The following is a 21898-nucleotide window of genomic DNA, read 5'->3' as shown; positions in this document are numbered from 1 at the left end:
CATAAACAAACTTTACAATAACAGGAGAAAGCTTGTTACATGATAGAGCAAAATCCATAAAAGAGAAGACACCCTTGATCATTATTAGTAAAAAAATACGAGCACTCATAAAATCATCCAAGGCCAACTTTGAGAGAAAAATTGCCATAGATTCAAAAGACAATCATAAGGCCTTCTTCAGCTATGTTAGAAACCTGGGTGGAATCTCCCAGATATGCTCAGAATTAGTCCAAAATGATACAAAAATCACTGAACCCACAGACATTGCCAACATACTGGCGGACAGGTTCAGTGCAAACTTCACCCCCCTCCCCAAAAGGAGAGAGAACTATCCCAGCGGAGTGTAGCCTCCCAGACATCTCAAATGCGCAGGTAAAAGCTGCTCTCTCTAAAGCTAAAAACACAGCATCAATGGGACCGGATGGTGTCCCCGGCTGTGTGCTACACGAACTCAATGAGGAACTAAACCCGCACATAAGGCAGCTGTTTAATCTTAGCCTTACCACAGGATACGTGCCCAAGGAGTGGCGTACAGCAACTGTGGTCCCACTCCACAAAGGCGGTGCCTCTACGGACCCTGGTAATTACCGCCCCATAAGCTTAACAAGCCTGGTCTGCAAAGCTATGGAGAGGATCATAATGGAACTCATAAACAAAGACATAGGGGACTTGCAGACATTGGACCCGACCCAGTTTGGCTTTGTCAAGGGCAGATCATGCCTTTTGAACTTGGTCGACTTCTTCGAAACAGTCACCAAGGCCATTGATGAGGGAAAGGCAGTCCATACAGCCTACCTTGACCTTGCAAAAGCTTTCTACACAATACCCCACTCAGGTATTATAGAGAAACTTACCAGCTTAAATGTAAATCCATATGTCACAAGATGGGTTGCAAACTGGCTAAAGGACAGAACCCACAGGGTTAGAGTTGCTGGCACCATGTCAGACTCCAAGCCGGTCACAAGTGGTGTCCCACAGGGCTCAGTCCTTGGCCCCCTTTTGTGCGGCATCTACTTCTCAGAAGTACAGGCAAACATAGGAGGACTATGGCTGACAAAGTTTGCAGATGACTGAAAACTGGGCGCCATAGTGGAAAGTACATCGGACACAGATATCCTTCAGAGGGGTCTCACGGAAACTGATAGCTGGTGCCAGAGCCATGGCCTGAAGTTAAATGCCAAAAAATGTATAGTCATACCCTTCGGGAAAAACAAGGTAACCCCAAGCTACCATATAGGTGGCAATCCACTAAGCACAGAAGAGGTTATCAGGGACCTGGGGACCCAGGTTGACAGTGGCCTTTCTTTTGACACTCACGTTGCTAAAGTGGTTAGAAAGACCTTCTACATTGCCCACCTGATCATGAAGGGATTCACATCCAGATCAAGTGAGGTCATTGTTCCCCTGTACTCTTCACTTATCAGACCAATGATCGAGTACAATGCCCCATTCGGGATGTAGCTCACCCGACACCTGCAGCAGTTGGAGAGACCCTAAAAGTTCCTCACCAAAAGGATAAAGGGATTCCAAAATCTGTCATATGCTGCCAGACTGAAGAAACTCCAGCTCTATTCAGTCGCATACCGTCTGCTCAGAGGTGACCTGTGCCTGACATACAAGGCCATGTCCAACCCGGAATTAATGGACATGCTCCACCTCAAAAAAATCCAAATCTACCAGATTCACTAGAGCAAGCGACTTAAAACCTTAGCACGGATATAAATAAGACATGCTGGAGGGATAGATTTGTCACTCAGAGACTCCCTATGCTGTGGAATAAAATCCCGGTCCATGTGAGGCAGAGCACCTCGCTGGCTCTGTTCAAGAGAAATCTTGACCGGTGGATGGGAGATCGTAGGTTTACCCCGGGAATCATCTCTGTGTCACTGCTGGACAGAGGCACAACAAACTAATGGGCACAATATTTTTTAACATAAGGGGTGGCGTAAGCCACAAAACTTTGGGCTAGGCTTATAAATGCCTTAGGGCAGATAGCCTAGTATAAACCTATGAACCTTTCCCCAGAATTTTATCAGGGTCAGCAGCCTTCTTAGGATTCACTTTCTTCACTTGGTTCCTTACATCCACAGCATTGAAGTTGAGTACTGCCTCCTATTGGTCATTGTGAAGCTTTACAGCCTCCAGGTTGTTTTTCTCTTCAAACTTGCCATAAAATGTATTTAGACTGGTGGTTTTCCAGGTGCCATCGGTGTATATTTTCTACCCCTGAAAAGCCATTTTCTATGAACCAACGAGGTGGTAGGAAAGATATGGTTTAAAGAGTTCCAGAGTCTTTTCCAGGAGTCCTGTGAAGATAGTTTTCCCAAGGGCGGGGGGGACTCGAGTGGAAGAGATGGTCCACAGTACCAGAGATCTAGAGATTCTTTTTGGATGTGTCCTTGCAACTCTCCTGATAGGAGGCCCAAATGTCCCCTCTGGAAGCAGTCGGGGTTCATCTATCCTTGCACATGAGCCTGGTTAACTGTCACAAAAGATTCATGGGTCCAGAGGATTATATCCAGAGTTTACATCATTTCATTTTCCCAACCCCCTCCCAACAGTTTGGAGGAAAATACCCAATGTCCCACCCAGTCAGAGGAAAGCAAAAGAAAAAGCTGCTAGAAAAAGTCATCCAAGGAGCTTCCCCAGACCAGATAGTCTGGAAGTTACTCAAGGTTCTTCTTAGTGCCAAAGACAGGGGACCAATTCTGGATCTCAGCAAGTTAAATCAGCTCATGCAGTATACATTTTGGATTGTCACAGTTCAGTCCATTCTGCCCCTTCTGCAGAAGGACGATTGGATGTGTCCGATATATCTTCAGTATGTGTTCTATCACATCAAAATGAACAGGTGCTCCACGAGATACCTACGCTTCCGACTAGGAGCCAGTCATCAATTCAGATCCGTGCCCTTTGGTCTCACCACAGCCCCCAGGGTATTCACCAAGCACATGGCTGTTGTAGCAGCTCACTTGAGACTGCTGGGATTAAAGTGTTTCCATATCTAGATGACCGGCTCCTGACTGTTTCAACCAGACATCAACTGATACAAGCAAGGTACTACTTACTCCAGCTGTGCTCTGGTCTAGGAGTAAAAGTTAGTTACAACAAATCTCAACTTACACCAACACAGAGTTTGGAGTTCCTGGGTGCTTGTTTAGATGCAGTCAGTCAGATAGCTTCAATTCTGTCGAATCGAATAAACAGTCTACAATCCCAAGTCAAGAATATGATCCAGATTTCATCTCTTCCAGCCCAACTGATATTTCAGGCTTTGGGTTCTATGGTAGCAACTATTACCCTTATTCCTCTGGTCAGGTTACATATAAGAATTTTTCAATGGACTCATAACGACTCAATGGTCCAGTCTACATCATCCGTTATCCATACCAATCAAGATAACTCAAACGTGCAAAAGATACGTTTTATGATGGATGCACTCAAAACCTGTTCCACGTAGGCCATCCCTTTGTTCTTCCTCACCCTAAGGCCACGGTAACCACGGACGCCTCCCAGCTCGAGTGGGGGGGCACTACTTGGGAATTACAGTCCAAGGTACATGGTCCCCCACAAAGGCCCAGATGCATAACAGTGTCCTAGAGATGAAAACAGTCCTCCTAGTATTGCAGGCATTTCAAGACATTCTGCCATCCGGGACAGTTTTGTTACAGACGGACAAACATGTCTGTTGTCTGGTACATCAACAAATGGGGGGGGTAAATCTTATCCTCTTTGTTGAGAAGCTGTGAGAGTATGGCAATGAGCGATCTCTTCCTATCGCTTTCTAATAGCAATACATGTTCCGGGGAAGTCATAATGCAGTTGCGGACAAGTTAAGCTGGTCCATTCTAATGCCTCACGAATGGTCTTTCAATGTCAACATGGTGGGGAAAAATTTCCATTTATGGGGCCAGCCATGCTGCGATCTTTTTGCTTCTCCGTGCAACAAGTGCAGCAGGTTTTTGCCCTGATCCTTCCACCAGTGGAGTCACAGAGATGCTCTGCTTCACGATTGACCTTCCGGTCTCCTTTATGCCTTTCCACCCTTGCCTCTAATTCCCAAGTTTCTTCAGAAAGCAGATGTTCTTCGTGTTTCACTGTTGCAGTCATCACACTTCGGTTATCTGCCTGGAGGTAGCCCTCAGTCGGCCTGAATACCAGAGTCTTGGGATTTCTGCATCAGATGCTGTCGCCTCTACAATGACATCAGGTCATCAGGGGTATAAAACATGCAGCCGACGCCATTACATCAGTTTTTCTTGCCGAGAAGGAGCTCAAAGCAGAAGCAGTTCACAAGTGCTGGTCGGCCGCTACCTGAAATTTTCATTTTTCGAGTTTCAGACCTGAAGTCTTCTAAAGCTAAGTACCCTTTGGGGATTCTTTTTTCTTGCTCTAACCGATGTCAGAAAAAATTAACAATTGTCTTGCCTGTGGAAAACAAATACCTCACAGAGATTTTCATTCTTACTGCGTCACCTGTCTAGGCCCAGACCGTGACATCCCTAGCTGTCGGTTTTGTGCCTCATTTAAAGCCTTTGTAGCTAAATTCTTTCGCTCTTGTTCTCCGTATTCCAAAATGGCTTCGGTAAGCCATCCGACTACCAATCTTCCGAAAAAGCACAAAGACAGAGACTGACCGCATAGGTCAAAAACTGCCGATGCTTCCGTTAAGCTTGTTGCCAGTCCGCCGGTACTCCGGTGCCTTTGCAGCCCCTGATGCCCACTTCTACAGATTTGCAGGCCTCTGCTGAGACCCAATTGCCACGAGATGCTTCTTCAACTATGGAACCTGCAGATGTCTCTACCTTGGATGGGTCCGGATCTGCTGTGCATGCACTGGCTTCTTAGGGTGTATTCCAACCTACCGATATTCATATTAAAACCAACAACTTCATTTCCTTCTAAAACTACCGAGTTTCTCAGGGCCAGAGTTCACACTACGCCTAGAAAACAGACATCCAAAGTGTATGCTCATCCTCCCATGCCACAAAAACAAATGCTTAGAATGGCTGACGACCCTATTACTCTAATTAGGGGAAGCCAGCCTTCCCCTGCCAAAAGACAAAGAATTGAATTTCCTTCTGATTCTACAGACCAGGAGTCTGATGACTGTGAACCCTTCTGATTACCAGGACATACCCTTATCTACCTATGAGGGTTTAGATGCAGAGGAATCCATTCCCTCTGCCTCCCCTCCAGAGGATTTCTCTTTTGGTGAAGCCTTGCCAGGACTATCCTCAATACAAAAAGAGACTCGGAATTTTTAGATTTGCCTCAGCACAGGCCTCTAGCTATACCCTCTGTCCTGGAAAACCTGACTGTTACTACAGAGTAGCTGATCCTCATAAATTTCTCTTTAAGAATCCTACTGTGGATCCAGAGACCATTTCCCAGAGACCTAATGGCATTAAGGGTACTACATCCAAAAACCCTACCCCTTCAGACAGGGATTCTAGAGCTTTAAACAGATGGGGTAAGAAGGTATATACCTCTGCAACTCTTGCCATCAGGACTTTGAATTGCCAGTTTTACATGTTGAAGTACCAACAACATATTATGGAACTAATTAAACAAAAAATAGTGTTGCTTCCAAATTGTGCAGAAAATAAAGATTTACAAGAGTTAATGCATTCTGCAAACCAAGTTAGTAAACACTTTGCAGTGTGGGTTTGATGCCTTAGAAGCATTTTGCAGGGCTGCTGTCACTGGGTCTGTACTGAGAAGGCATGCTTGGCTAAAAGAACAAGTCTTGCTTGACCATGTCAAAGCAAAGTTACTAGATGCTCCATTAAATCAGGAACATGTGTTTGGCACAAAAGCAGAAGTTCTTAAAAAGATGGAAGAAAAAGCTAAATCTATGCAGACAAAGATTTCTTACAGGAGTAGCCACTTAGATTCAGTAGGCATTGGGCTTCAAAAGACTGGTCCTTTCCAGTCCCTCTCAGTCCAAACCCAGGGGAAACAGACCACCAAGACTACAGTCTCAGGGTATGCAGAGATCTAAACAATGGAGTGTTTTCACCTCATAACCAGGGAGTGGTAAGCCACCCCCTTATGGAAAAAGTTCACAATGTCTTTCCAATTATCCTTCCCAGCCATGCCCAAGTACTTGCGCCCCTAGGAGGAAAACTTGCCTTTCATGCAAAAAACTGTATGTCCATTACTCAGGACCGATGGGTTCTAAACATTGTATCCCAGGGGTACAGATTCTACTTCCACTCACTGCCAACACCAAGCGGGTTGCCAGAACTTCCTCCAAACCAGTGAGCAGAGACTCAAAAGTAAGTACTTTCCCTTCTCCATATCAGGGCTATTCAACCTGTTCCAGTAGAACAAAGAGGACAGGGTTTCTACTCCAGACTGTTCCTGGTGCCCAGAAAAGAGAGCTCTTGGCACCCTATCCTGGATCTATCAATTCCCAACACCTTTCTGGTGGTCTCAAAATTTAAAATGCTTATACTGCAACAACTTATTCCTATGCTAGCCAAGGATACCTGGTTAGTCACCCTAGACTTAAAAGAAGCTTATCTGCACATCCCCATAAGGTAGTCTTGCATATCTACGTTTCAGGGCAGGCTCTATGCACTATCAGTTCTCCGTTCTTCCCTTTGGCTTGTCTACTGCGCCCAGAGTATTCACAAAATGCTCGACTCCAGCCATTGCATACTGCAGGCAGAGAAATATTCAAATCTTCCCATACTTGGACAATTGCCTGATTCAGGCGGACAGTCAGGAATTTCTACTTCAGCACCTGGCATTTGTAAAAAGACTACTAACTTCACTGGGATACACCATCAACGAAAAGAAATCACAACTGGTGCCCTGCCAACAAATTGTATTCCTGGGAGCAAGCTTGAACACAACTTCCCAGATGGCATTCCTCACTTCAGAAAAGCAGGTCCATCTGACAAACTATTTCAAACTACTGGCCAACAAAACCCAGCTATCTGCAAGGAAAATACTGCAATCCCTAGGGTTCATGGCCTCATGTATTCTGCTAATTCCATATGCAAGACTGTATATGAGGAAACTTCAGTGGTACTTAAAAAGTCTCTGGTGTCAACATTCTCAGGACCTGGAAACAGTGATTCCTATCATTCCTTGTCTAAGGGCAGAGTTCCTTTGGTGGGCAGAAGCATGCAACCACAACAAGGGACTTTGCCACCCAAACCTAATAGATGCATCAAACTGTGCATGGGTGGGCTCACATGGCAGGCAAATACATTCAAGGCAAATGAAGCCCAGAACAAATTCCCGTGCATATCGATCAAAAAGAGATGCTAGCTGTACAGAATGCTCTGGCAGTCTTCACATACCTTATACTTTCCAGGACAGCTCCTGATAAAGACAGACAACACCACAGGTATGTGGTACATAAAACAAGCAGGGTGGGACTCATTCTTACCCACTTTGCAGGTTAGCCATGGCTCTGTGGAACACAGCCTTGAGCATCCAAGTGCACCTACAAGCTCAATTCCTGCTAGGCAAGCAAAATTCGCTGGCAGATGACTTGAGCAGAAATCAACTAGACCCTCACAAGTGGAAACTGGAACCCAACTCATTCAAACTTCTAACCCAGAGGTGCAGAACATTTTTGCTTCCCCCCCTAAAACCACCAATTGAACAAATTTTGCACCAGAAACCCTCACAGCAGAGCCTGGAAGGTGGACGCCCTATCCTTTACATGGGAAAACCTCTCAATTTATGCCTTTCATCCTCTGTCCCTCCTGTCAAAAGTACTACTCAAGATCAAACAGGACAGACCAAGGGCAATCCTTATTGCACCAGACTTGGCCACTCCAGCACTGGTACCCACTTCTACGCAGTCTGACAGCAGTGCCATCCTGGCACCTACATCAGACACCTTTCCTGCTATCTCAGCAGGAGGGACAGATTTTGCATCCACAGCTGCAAACCCTAAACCTTGTAGCCTGGCTTATCCCATGAATACATACCACCAACATCCCTCAGCAAACGGGTGCAGGACGTCATCTTTGAGGCCAGAAGGCCAAGTACTAGGAAATCGTATGCTGAAAAGTGGAAAAGATATTGTTCTTGGAATAAGTTTCAAGGAAAGGACACCGCTGTGCCCAACTTACCTCAAATCCTTGATTACCTAGCAGAGATGCTCCACAGAGGCCTATCCTTCTCATCCATTAAGATTCATGCCTCTGTCATCTCAGCTCATTATAATACAGTCTCTCCTCTCTTTTCTCACCCTCTCATCAAGCAGTTCCTGAGAGGAGCTAACAATTTAAGGCCCCCTAGAAGAGCTCCCACCCCAGCCTGGGACCTTAACTTTGTACTGGAAAAGATCACCCTTCCCCCTTTTGAACCTGCTGCTTCAGCAGATTTAAAATTCCTCTCTTGGAAAACAGCCTTTTACTATTACTTCAGCAAGAAGAGTGTCTGAGTTACAGGCACTAATGGAGATGGAACCCTTCATTATTTTCCTTGCTGACAGGGTTTCCCTCAGGACTAACCCTTTCTTTATGCCCAAGGTGGTATCCAGTGTGGCTTTAAACCAAGCCATCCATTTGCCAACCTTTTCCCTTAATCCTCAGAATAGAGGGGAAAGGATCCTGCACTCCTTGGATATGCACAGACAGCTCAGGTTCTACCTTGAGAGGACTAAGACTTTCAGAAAATCTGACCAGCTACTAGTCAGCTTTGCTACAGGGTCAGAGGGCAAGGCCATTTCGAAGCAAACCATTTCCACTGCATCCATTTTTACTGCAAGCACCATGGAAAACCTACCCCTCTGGGGATCAGAACTCATTCCACTCTGAACTACTTCTACCTCTACAGCATTTCCCTGGGGGGGTCCCCACCAGGGACATCCTGGAAACTGCAACCTGGAGTTCTGTACACACCTTCACCAAGCATTACCACTAAACTATTTTTTTCTAAATCCAGAGCTGGATTTGCTACAGCAGTCTTACAAGGCCTGCTAGCCAGCCCCAACACTTCTTGACTGCCTCCACCCTTCCTCAGCTTTGGCAATGAACCCAAGTGTGATGACTGCAACAGTGAAACACGAAGAACATAGTACAGTTGTGTACACTTACCATAAATGTAGATGTTCGAGTGTAGTCACTGTTGCAGTCCTGGTTTCCCTCCCTCCAGCCCCCTGGCATTCTCTATCCTTTTTTCCTATCCTCTTTATGGCCATCTTTCATGGCAGGGATATTTACTTTTTACTGGAGGTGCTCCACACCATGTGATAGTTTCCTATTTCGGGGGCTCCTGACATCTAGGGCAAGAAAAACTGATGTAATGGCATTGGCTGCATGTTTTATACCCCTGACCACCTAACGTCATGGAAGAGGTGACAGCATCCGACGCAGAAATCCCAAGACTCTGGTATTTGGGCCGACTTAGGGCTACCTGCAGGCAGATAACCCGAGTGTGATGACTACAACAGTGAATACACTCTAACATCTACATTTATGTTAAGTGTACACAACTGTACTTTTGGTTGACGTGCACAGTTATCCTCATTGCACCTTTTTTGGCCTCGTCAAATTTGGTTCCTGTTCCTCTGACCTCATCTTCTACATCCACCCTGGATTCTGGATCCATCTCCAGACCTCCTGTCTCACTGACTAACATGACTTTATCCGGTAATAACATACCTCAAGTTGACTGCATGGTTTCTCCAGTTCCACTCATTGCTAGACAGCCCAGGCTTTCCTCGCCTGTGCATCACATTTTATCTTCTCACAAGTTTTTTGTTGGAAAGGTCTACAAGAGTAAATGGAAAAGATTTTTCGGCCCTCAACAAAAATTTTGACCCTTTTTCAGCACCTATACTAGCTATCCTTGAATTTTTAGCTTTTGTTTTCAATGAAGGAGCTAGTTTCTCAACGGTCAGAGTGTATTTGGCTGCCATTTCTAATTTTCACCTGGGTGAAAATAACTCTTAGCTTCTTTTAAACTTTGCAAGGCCTTCTGTAAAGGAGCCTTTCCTCTCGAACCTCCATTGAAAGCCCTTAGTCCACCTTGGGATTTAAATGGAATGCTTCAGGCCTTAACCCAGCCACCTTTTGAACCTTCCACCAAAGCTGGCCTCAAATTTTTACCTTGGAAATACATTTATGTGATGTTGCCAATTTCCATTTTATCCTTGACATATGGGGTTCGGTTCTGATGTCTGAACTGACTCTGCCATTACTACAGCTTGCACTGACCAAAAACTCTTGAGCGTCATCTCTACCCATAATCCCCTTTTCCCAACTACCTCAGACCTTGTTTGCCCCTTTTTCCAAACAGAAGCCTTCACTAGAGCTTATGAGCTTAGTTTGTTTTTTTTTTGTTTTGTTTTTTTGGGATAGTTTATTTCATGTTCTTTCAAGTTTTTCTTTTTTTTTGTGGTCATTTCCTTATTTTAACTGTATGGTCCCTTTCACCATTCCTCTACCCTTCAGTTAGTGCTCACTGTTCCCCTTGTGTACACTCTGGTGTATTCTCCGCTGTCATTGTTGATAGCCCTCTTCCATACACTTCGGTGTACTATCGTCGTTGACCGTTTCTTTCTTTCTCCCCCCGCCTTTTATATGAAAAAAAAAACTGCTTTCCTGTCTAGTTTTTCTTGTTTGAGTGTGTTTTTTTCTGTCTGCATTTTGTCTGAGTGTGGTGTGTGTCCTTTCCAGCCCTTTTTTATTGTGGCTGAGAAAACTAAGGCCCCTTCTTGCTTCAAAAAAAAATGCCAGAAGTACGGCCGTAAGATCCCTCTATTGGATTTACATCTGTTATGTGTTTATTGTTTGGGTTCTGTACTTTTACAGGAAGATTGCAGTATTTGCTATGGCTTTAGTCATGGGGCTCACGTTGAAAGAAAACACAAGTTAATTTTGAAAGGTTGATTCCTTCCGACTTTGGAGAGGCCATATCTGCGCAAGACAAGAGTAAAACAGATATTTCTTCCCTTCTTCATTGTCCTGTTTGGAGAAGAGCAAAAAGAGGAGTTTGTACAAACGTCTCCGGGGCACCGACATCTAAGAGGCATAGTAGATCCTAGGCTCCTAAAAGTTCCTTGGAACTGATGGACTCTGGCTCTAAGACTTCAATACCGAGAAGATCTCTGGCACCAACCACCATTCCCGTGTCAAAACTATTGCTGCTGAAGGCTTCAGCAGAAGAAATTTTGCCTTCTGTCTCTTCAACATGGACCACATCGGCACAGGTTATGGATATAGTGGAAAAGGAAGTTTTACCCAGAACTACTTACTCCCCATCTATTGGCCCCTTTGTTGGGTGAGCTACCCAAAGTTTTTCTTCAAAGACTTAAATCACCCTCTCTAATGTTAGTCTGTTCCATCAAAAGCCTTACAGAACCCGACATGGAGAGACTGGTGAGTAAAATTTTGTGGGAGAGAGGTTTTACAGGACTCCCTTCGGGTCTGGCCCCTGTGGGCTCAGGAGCCGAACCTTCATTCATCCCTTTAACCACTCCTCCTCTGAGGCATCCAAGTTTACAGCTCTGAGTTGTTTTGGCACCAATTGCATTAGTTCCAGAGATCTCTCTCACTTTGGAACTGGTTATTGTCCTGGGTTCTTCGGTTCTTTCAGATCCAGAGACCTCCTGGGGCTGTATCTGTCCTATCAGCTCCGAGGGGCAGGAGTCAACTCCATTTTATTCAGGGCCGTCCTTGCACCTTGGAGTATCAGCATGGTTCATTTCAGCTCTGGCTTCTGTCTCTGGGGCTGTTTCTTCAGAGCAGGGAGTGACTACGGTACTGAGGCAGTCTATCTCTGTTCTGGGCGTACTTCCCTCTTTGAGGAGGCCAGCCTTTTAGGCAATGGAGAGGGCCTAGTCTCTTATAGTGACTCAGTTGGCCCCTTCATCCTTGGAGCAGGTACTTTCCTCACACCCAGTTATTTGACCTGTCTCTCCACAGTGGCAGTGAATACAGAAAGCTCAGGAATGTTGGATACAAATTCTGTCATCTTCTGATGCCTCTCCAGACTATCACCCTGAGGAGGTTCGTCAGAAGTGCAAGAGGAAGCACTTAGATTCCGCACAGGAATCGGTCACAGATGGCACTGATTTTGATGAAGGGGTGGGGTCCCCAAGGTCATCCCCTGATGGTGTCTCCTGTGGAGACATCCTAAAAACTTGAAACATAGGGGTGACTGGAAGCCCCAAAACCCTTCCTCGGAGGAATCTGTTTAACCTGCAGGCTTTCAGTACTCACCAGTCTACTTCTTTGGTGACTCCACCTGTTGACGAATTCCTTTGGTTGATTTCTCAGCGGGCATGGAAGGCTCCTAACACTATTGAGCCCATTCCCAAGAGACTGGATAAAATTTTATCTGCACATGAGGGTAACCAATTCTGGGCTAAAGGTTTAGAGGTAGATGCCATGGTCTTAGCGGCCGCCACAAAAAAGAAACTCGTTGAGGAGAGTTCCTCTATCCATCCACTCAACAGAAAATATTGGGCGATGGATAGATTTGGGAAGCGGGTTTGCACTTCATCGACTTTCACCTTAAGGTCTTTGAATTTCCTGGCACATTTTACTAGAATTCAGAGGGATCTGATCAAGGAGTTGTTGGATGTCCTGGTGGAAGCTCTTACTGAGGGAGTCGAAGAAAAGGTTGCTTCGTAGTTGGCTACGCCGGAGTCTGTGTCAAACTCATCCATGAGGCTCATTGCGCATGCAGCCAACTGGATCACCACAGCAGCGGGTTCAGGCATAGCCATAAGGAGACATACTTGGATGCACCTATGTGACTTTGTGGAACCATTTAAGTCTTCATTTGTTAATGCACCTTTTGATGGATCATCTCTGTTTGGCCCAAAAGTTAGAGAGACCTTATGCAGGTGTGAGAAGGATGGTAAGAACCTTTCTACTGTGGGTCTGTGTTTTTCCAACCTGAAAGATTATTTTCCAGGAATCTGAGGAGCAGTGGAAAGATGTTCAAAAAATCCAAGGGCCTTTCCAGTGCACACATGGTGCCAGTTCTCCCAGGGGCAAAAGGGGGAACTACAGTGGAAGATGCTGTCCATGCAGAGAGGTGGTCCACAGAACCAGAGCTTCACAGGCTCCTTCCTGGTTAAGCCCATTCAGCATTCCTGAAAGGAGGCCTGATTGTCTTTCTCTGGAAGCAGTCAGGGGATGCTTGTCCTTGCACCAAAATGCCTTGCTAAGTATAGCAGCATATTCTTGGGTGCAACAAATTATTTTCAGAGGTTATACTATACCCTTTTCCCTTCTTCCCCCATATGGAAGCAATCCCTGACCCAGTCAGAGGGAACCAGCAGTTCTAGAAATTCAAAAACTGCTAGACAAAAGAGTCATCCAAGAAGTCCCACCAGACTAGTGAGAATCCAGAGTTTACTCAAGATTCTTTTTAGTGCCAAAAAATACAGGAATGGAGACCAATTTTAGATCTCGGTGTGGTGAATAAATCAGTTAAACAAATGATCTTCTGGATGGTCACAAGACAGTTCATTCTTAGTTTTTAGGAAAGGACAACTGGATGTGCTCGATAGACTTCAGGATGCATATTACCACATAAAAGTGGACAAGCTGGCTAAGAGCCAGACATTACCAATTCAGGGTGCTGCTCTTTCATCTCACCACAGCCCTCAGGATGTTCACCAAATGTATGGCAGTAGTAGCAGCTCACTTGAGACTGCAAGTATTCCAGGTGTTTCCGTAGCTGTATGACTGGCTCATTACCGCTCTGATCGGGCATTGAATGATAGAGGCAAGGGAGTATGTTCTCAACACCTGTGCATATCTAGGAATAACTATAAATAATGAAAATCTCAACTTTCTCCAAGTCAGAGTTTAGAGTTTATAGGGGTAGTGCTGAATACTACAACAGGCATAGCACCCCTTCCCCAAGTAAGACTTTGAAAAATCTTAGCCCAGGTTCAGTAAATAATTCACAGCAAGAAAGTACCTGCTTGCCTAATTTTACAGACCCTAGGTACTATGGCAGCGACAATAACTCTAGTTCCCCTAGCGAGATATCACATGAGAATTCTGCAATAGCTGTTGGCATCTCAATGGTCTATGCTATACCAGCCTGTGTCGGACCAGATTCTGATCAACAATCATTACAGAAAAGACTTTGTCTGGTGGATTCACTCCACTGAAATTCTCCTGGGCCGCCCCTTCATCCTTCCAGAACCCAAGGCCATAGTGACCATGGACACCTCCCAGATGGGGTGGGGGGACATTTTCTAGGCACGACTGTCCAAGGTACTTGTTCCCTCCTTAGAGGCCAACTTGCATATCAGTGTTCTGGAACTAAGAGTGGTGCTTTTAGCATTGCAAGCCTTTCAAACAGCTCTTCCTGTGGGAACAGTTGCAGTTCAAACAGACAATATGTCAGTAGTTTGGTCAATCAACAAACAGGGGGAGGACCAAATCTTATCCCCTTTGTCGAGAAGCGCTCAAAGTATGGCAGTGGGTGATCTCTTCCAACTGCTTTTTGATAGTAGTGCACATTCCAGGGAGTTCCAGTGTAGTAGCAGACAAACTGAGCAGATGTATTCTCCAGTCTCACGAGTGGTGTCTCAATCCAAAAATGATGAAAAAGATTTTCCGTCAATGGGGCCAGCCTTGCTGTGATCTGTTCACCTCTCCCCTAAACAACAAGTGCAGCAACTACTTTCCAAACATGTTGCATCTGTTGGATGTACATAGACAACTTTGTTTCTGCCTTCATAGAACTAAAGTGTATAGGAAATCTGATCAGTTGTTTCCTTTTCTAGTGTCTAAAGTTACATTAGCCAAATGGTTGACTGATTGTATAAACTTTGTCTATGGAAAATTGGGTTTATCTTTACCAAAACCTCCTAGGGCCCATTCCACCAGATCTGTGGTGTTTTCTTTTTGGTCTAGAGCTTCCTTAGATGATACTTGTGCAGCTGCAACCTGGGCTAATCCATGTCCCTTTATTGCTCATTACAAGTTGGATCTGGTCTCTAGAAACAAAGCAGTTTTTGGCTCCGCAGTGCTCCGGAAATGCCTTTCCTTAGGGTCCTCCCAGGGTTGCGATAGCTGGGAACTCTGTCTCATCAGTTGAGAAATGAATGAAAATTACATCAGCTTAAAAATTGATGTACTCCTAACTTTCCATCTCTGTTGTCCCTTTTCATTCTTCAGCTCCTGATGCACCTACCCTCTCCCTTTATATACTTCTGGAGAGATCTAAGAGTTTTATAGGATCCTCTTTTCCTTATTTGAGCTCCAGCTTTCCCTTTTTCCCATTCTACCACTGTCCTTTTACATCTAGGGGCAGCAAACTCAATCAGAGTCACTTTAGAATGGTGGGGCATTGTGGCTAAAGGGAGGAGCTTGAGAGTTCTAGGATCCTATGCTCTGGATGAGCGACAGAGTCAGATCCAAGTCACAGATCTGAATCCATCCATTGAGGAAGAATGAAACTCGACGACATAGATGGAATGTTAGGGTGAGTGCATAGCTTTTTATTTTGTCTTAACCAATGCTTCATATTGGGCCTCTGGATGCAAGAAGGAAGGAGTAATGCCCAAAAGTGATGAACATTAAAGACTGATAAGAAATCTTTTTACAGTGAGTTTGCCATCCTATACTTCTTACCCCAGAAGTGATGAATATTGAAAAGGGGGAAAGACTATCAACAGTCTACTATTCTAGTATATTGTCTCACTGGACTTTTCTTCAGCTTGTGCTTATCTGCAGGAATCAGCAGCACTGTTTCTTGCTTTTGTGGGACATGTTTTGTGTTTATACGTTTCTCATAGTTAACCAGATAGGGGCAGTATGTTTTGATACACAAAGCTAAGAGTGAGCTCAAAAAGTGTACCTAATTTAATTCAACACTTTCTTCACTATTTTTACAGCAATTCATTTCTGTATGTTTAACACAGGGGTAGCAGTGAACCAGGAAAAAAGAAACAACATATCTGCCATATTGAGGGATGTGGGAAAGTGTACGGGAAAACCTCTCACCTCAGAGCTCACCTGCGTTGGCATACAGGAGAAAGGCCATTTGTGTGCAACTGGATCTTTTGTGGTAAAAGGTTTACAAGAAGTGATGAGCTCCAAAGACACAGGAGAACCCACACAGGTTGGTGCATTTTACAAGTTAATGCTTCTGCTATCATTTTTCATGTGGAGAAGAGGAGGGAATGAAGCTGTATCATTTCTTCATGCATTTGTATGAGGTTACTGGTTCAGTTGTATATTTACCAGAAAAGGCCAAAGAAGTCTGTGTTAGAAAGCACTAGCTGATTTTTAATAAAACGTAGCATGTTCAATTTTTCTGTTTTTTTTAAGAAGAGCACAGTTGTGAGTTATTGTTGTTCCTTTTGTTTTATATTCATGATTCTGCATATACATTCCTTATGAAAATCTTTGATCCATTGATATGGTTCCTTGTCCACGTTGTGGATGTCACAGTGGAAATAGTCTGCTTTAAAGAATGTCATTGTGTATGTGGTCTTTGTGTATGGGTAGTATACTTCTGGGCTTCATTTCTCTTTCTCATTTTCTCCATTTTATTTGAACACTGTTACAGATGAAGGTTTTTTTTCTGCCAGTTCATTGGATTTATACTTTTTACCATCACACTCCCCTTTTAGAGCCAGTGGGGCAGAGTAAGCATAGTCTAAAATTACATCTTTAGTCCCTGAAGGAAATGTCCACAACTGATCATTGTAATACCTTCATGTGTTGCCTGTTTGTAAGAGCCGTAGCTGGCTCATTTAGATCCCAGTGCCGCTCCTTAATCTGGTGCCCCACACCTCTAAACTGAGTTGATGAAAAAAAAAGTCCTTGGTCCGTTCTCCGAACTGGTGCTCCTTACCTCTTGAACACCCAGGTCCTCTACTGAAAAAAAAAGGGCAGGGATCTTAAGTTTTCAAAATCTTGCCTGAAGCAAGGCCTTCAGACCTGACTGCAAAATGCTAGTACTTAAATGACTACCAGTACTGTTTTCCTTTTTGATTGGCATTTTACAGTCATGCCTCCTAACACCTTGTACCCAGGGCGAGTACCCTTTTCTCCCTACCTTACCTGTGCTTCTGTTTTGTATGACTGGGTTGCAGTGTGTCATCTGTCACATTGAGTTTGTCTTAGCTTGTAGCCCTTAAGGTGATGGTGTCTACCACTATAGTTGTCCTCTTCATCACTGTATATTGAACTAAAAAAAAAAACGTATGTATAATCCACCACTACAGCATGATATTTTGTATTTTGAGAATGTACTTACCAAACAAATCAGAAATAATTACTATAATAATATAGAGAAGAATGAAAGTAATTTAACACGGGATGAAACCAAGCTTATCTATGAGCTCAGATGTAATGAAAAAGTCCGAGTGATGAAACCTGACAAGGGGTGGGGGTATGGTTCTAATGGATCAGTGGGACTATACTAGAAAAATGCTTGACATTCTAAACAACACCAATAGTTACACCCTTGTTTCTAAGAACGAAATTAATATTTCATACCAAAAGATTGATTACATTTTAGATGATAATTTGTTACAAGGGCTCATTGATATGGAATTACACAATTATTTGAAGGTAAGGAAGCCAGTTATTCCAGCTATTTTTGGTATTCCCAAAACTCATAAATGTGTACACGATCCTCCAATGAGGCCCATTGTGTCATCCCAAGGTTCAAAGACACAACCCTTAGCAATATATATAGATACGAAATTGAAGGGGTACCACTCTAAATATCATCATATATTAGTAGACTCTTGGGATTTCCTGAAAAAGATTTGAAGCGTGACATACAAGGAGAATGCCCATTTTATCACCATTGATGTCAAGGACCTGTTTACCATTATACCCCATTCTATAGGGTTGGATTGGTTTGAAAAGATCTTAATTGAAATGGATTTTTTGAAACCGGATGAATTCAGGATAATTTTAGAAAATATGGAGTTGGTATTAAGAAACAATTATGTATTCTTTCAAGGTGAATATTACCATCAGACTGAAGGTGTAGCTATGCGGGCAGCATGTGCCCCCATGTATGCTAATATTATTATGCTACACTGGGAAAGACGGTATATTTTTGCATCTGATTTTTACCAATATATCCACGGATATTATCGGTTTTTGGATGACATATTTATTTTGTGGACAGGACCAGAGTCTATTATTAGTGATTTTATTGAATACATCAGTAACAGTACTTCTTTTCTTAGGTTTACCCATGAAACCTATAAAGATGTAACACATTATCTTGATGTAACTGTTTACAAGGATGAAGTAGCTAAAAGATATAAATCTACCATTTATAGGAAAAAGAACTTTTCCAATGCCTATTTACACTATGAGAGTGATCACCCCATTCATTTGAAAAAGAATATTGTTAAGGGACAAATGATTCGTGTGTCCAGGATGACAACAGAACAAGAAGTCTTCTTGAAGGAAGTAGATATTCTAGAAAACATGTTTCACCAAAGGGGATACCCAGTAGCTTTAACACAGACTATTAAAAAATTTGTAATAGAAAGAAGAGAAACTAACTATCCACCTTTACTTGGGTTTGATTACTATTTAGGGGAAACTGTGGATATTATAAATACAGTAAATAAACAAAATAACATCAAAACTATCCCATATTTGACCTTAACGTACCACCACAACATTGGATGGCTTAAAAATGTATTAACGACACTTGGGATATGTTTATATCTATGCCCACAAGAGTGACAGTATTTCAAAATACTTTGACCGATAGTTATAGGAGAAATTACAATTTGAAAAATATCCTAGAAAAGGGGAAGGAACCGGTATTCTAATAGTAGTTATAGTTACGCTATCAACAAAAGAGGTACCTTTAGATGTGGGAGATGTCCCCAATGTTCTTTTATTGCTGACGAAAAGATGGTGAAGTTACCTAGTGTTAGAACAATCCTAAAAGCTACAAAATATAGTAGCTGTTACACTAAAGGGGTTGTATACCTAGCTTACTGTAAATCCTGTTGGTGTTACTACATTGGTAAGACTGAAAGACACCTAAGGGGACGAATTTATGAACACATTAGGGACATCAACCGTAAAAATGAAAATAATGCATTATACAGGCATTCACTAGTTTGTATGGAAGCAAATTTTAAATTCTGGGTACTGGCGATAGTGGAACCCTTGGAAAGAGGAGGTGATTGGGAAACTAGACTCACATACAGGGAAATGATGTGGCAACTAAAATTAGATGCATGTAGTGGAAAGGGTCTTAATGACAATATTTCCATATTACCAGCATTAAAATTGTTATCTCAGAACCCTCGAAAAACATACATACACGTATAAATTACCAACCATGGTATGTACATCAACTATTATAATTGTTACCATTATATATTTAGGGCCTATATATTTTATAATATACATTTTAGAATATATATGTGTACATATTTTTATATTTATACACTCATTTTTTATTAGAGCACACCTTTTAGACAAGTTTAAGTTTTATGTATTGTATATTTTAGGCTCTACTTACTCTAGGGTTATGAATACACTAGTTTATGGAAATATATATTTTTTATAGGTTGTAATTGCACTTTAAAAGTGAAGGTGGACAAGTTAATTAATTTACTACGAAAAGCACATCAATTATTGTTTTTGGGTGTTAATGACAATGATATAAATAAGTGCTACTGATAGCTTTATTTGATTCTGAAGAGGTCTCCGGTGCGGAGACGAAAGCACTCAATCCTGTTTATTTTTGTAGTGGAATAAAGTTCACATTTTGTACTTTTCGTACTGTTCTTGGAATTATTGGTGGAGTATTTGGAGTAAGAAGACAGCCTTCATTGATCCGTGTTGCTGAGTTTTATTTATTATACCTTCATGTATTACCTGTTTGTAAGAGCCATAGCTGGCTCATTTAGATCCCAATGCCGCTCCTTAATCTGGTGCCCCACACCTCTAAACTGAGTTGATGGAAAAAAAAGTCCTTGGTCCGTTCTCCAAACTGGTGCTCCTCACCTCTTGAGGAACACCCAGGTCCTCTACTGAAAAAAAATGGCAGGGATCTTAAGTTTTCAAAATCTTGCCTGAAGCAAGGCCTTCAGACCTGACTGCAAAATGCTAGTACTTAAATGACTACCAGTACTGTTTTACTTTTTGATCGGCATTTTACAATCATGCCTCCTAACACCTTGTACCCAGGGCGAGTACCCTTTTCTCCCTACCTTACCTGTGCTTCTGTTTTGTATGACTGGGTTGCAGTGTGTCATCTGTCACATTGAGTTTGTCTTAGCTTGTAGCCCTTAAGGTGATAGTGTCTACCACTATATAGTTGTCCTCTTCATCGCTGTATACTGAACTAATTTTACAGAGTTATTCTGTACATTATGTTTAACCTTTGAGACCCAAGGGATAGTTGCCTTCTCAGGTCCCCCTTATTCAGTCCTCTTAATAGTGTAACTTCGTATCGGATGTGAACAAAGTCATGTCATTGCATGTTTTCCCAAGTGATGGTGATCAGTCACTTGCCATTTTGGGTGGCTTTGAATTCCTTCCAAGTTGGTCTTTGAGCTTTGGAGTTCTTTGACACAGTCAGCTGCCATTTATTTATTTATATATTTTTTTTAGGTTTGTGAACTGCACTTCTAGCCTTTTCTGTCATGAAGTACTGACAAAAAGATAAAGAATAGTAAGCCATCTATCTGGCTGTTGCATGTCAGTTAATAAAAACTATAATAAAAGCCCTTTTGTTTACCCTTCCTCCTTATGGCTACTAACTCCACAGATGCACCACTGTGCGAAAGGTCAAACTCTACAGTGGAACCAGTCCCCACACAGCAAAAATTACAAAGTCATAGTAAAGAAGAAAACAGAAAACAAAACTAATATAAAAGACTGCACATGTCCTTAAAAATAACAATTTGATACAAGCAACAAACTAAAGTGTACTTTGATATAAATGGGATCTCAGCAGTGCTTGCTTGCCTAAACTAACTTTGACTGAAAAAAGTAATCTCTACCTGCTAACATTTATTTGTACGCCAGGTAAACAATATGAGACTTAACTTCAAACAGCAACATGTTTCCATAGCAGAGCATAATACCATTAAAACATCAACCACTGTGCCCCAAGTAAAAAGCTTAATGTGAGTGTGTATATCATCATGTTAGTAGAGCAGTAGTTTTTATAATGCAGTTAAGTTACAGCACCTAAGCATTTTGAAAAGGCCTGTACTGAGAACAAGTTTTTGTCCTGTGTTGTGAAACCAGATTAGAGTGGAAAATTCTGTCCCATGAAGACACATTCTGCAGCTGTATGTAGGCCATCTGTGGAAAACACTTTAGAGGAATATAGCAGTGAATGTTCTGGAATGCCTAAACAATTTGTTGCTGTCATATTGCATTTTAAAGATCATATGCAAAAAAGTGTTTTTCTTATTTCTTTTTGCAATAGTTATGCCGTTGTCATCAAGTGAGCTTTCTGTTTCTAAAATGTCATTTTTACTTCAATTTCTTTCTTAGAACTATTTATTAAGTTTAATGAACATCTATTTGCATTTCTGTATTCTGATCATCTATCAAGTACTTCGGATTCTGAGTAATGTGGAGTTTGTTTTGATAAAGTAATAGCGGGAATAAACAGCTTTTAGCGTATAAATATTTTTCAAGTCCACAGCAGACTTCAACCATAAACTGGCACATTCTGCAGCACAGTCAGTCTCTCAGTCATGCATTAAATCAGTAACCAAGTGTATTTGTAGCCAGGTAAAAAGTAAGAGAAGAGAAATGGAGCAGGATAGGATTGTCTAGTAAAGTATATAAATCTGTTTTCCATCTCATTCTCCCTTACTTGATTGGTCTTTGGATCTGGTATTGGATCTGATTCAGACGTTTTCACTAGACGTTTGACTGGAGTCTCGAGCTCCTTCCACTCCCATAATTCCTCGCATCTCCTCTAATTT

General features: G+C 42.5%; 1 protein-coding gene across 2 annotated transcripts in view; it reads left to right on the top strand.

Annotated features, from left to right (window-relative positions):
* SP4 (Sp4 transcription factor) overlaps nt 1-21898 on the top strand; it is a 628400-nt gene that overhangs the window by 339967 nt on the left and 266535 nt on the right. For both annotated transcript variants that reach the window (XM_044064702.1, XM_044064700.1), the window contains exon 5: nt 15872-16071. In XM_044064702.1, coding sequence (XP_043920637.1) covers nt 15872-16071 — 200 coding nt within the window. The remainder of the gene's footprint in view (nt 1-15871; nt 16072-21898) is intronic.

The sequence above is a fragment of the Protopterus annectens genome, chromosome 3.part0 (assembly GCF_019279795.1).
Source record: "Protopterus annectens isolate FY-2018-M chromosome 3.part0, PAN1.0, whole genome shotgun sequence".
Taxonomy (NCBI): domain Eukaryota; kingdom Metazoa; phylum Chordata; order Ceratodontiformes; family Protopteridae; genus Protopterus; species Protopterus annectens.
This window is presented reverse-complemented; position numbering and strand designations above follow the sequence as displayed.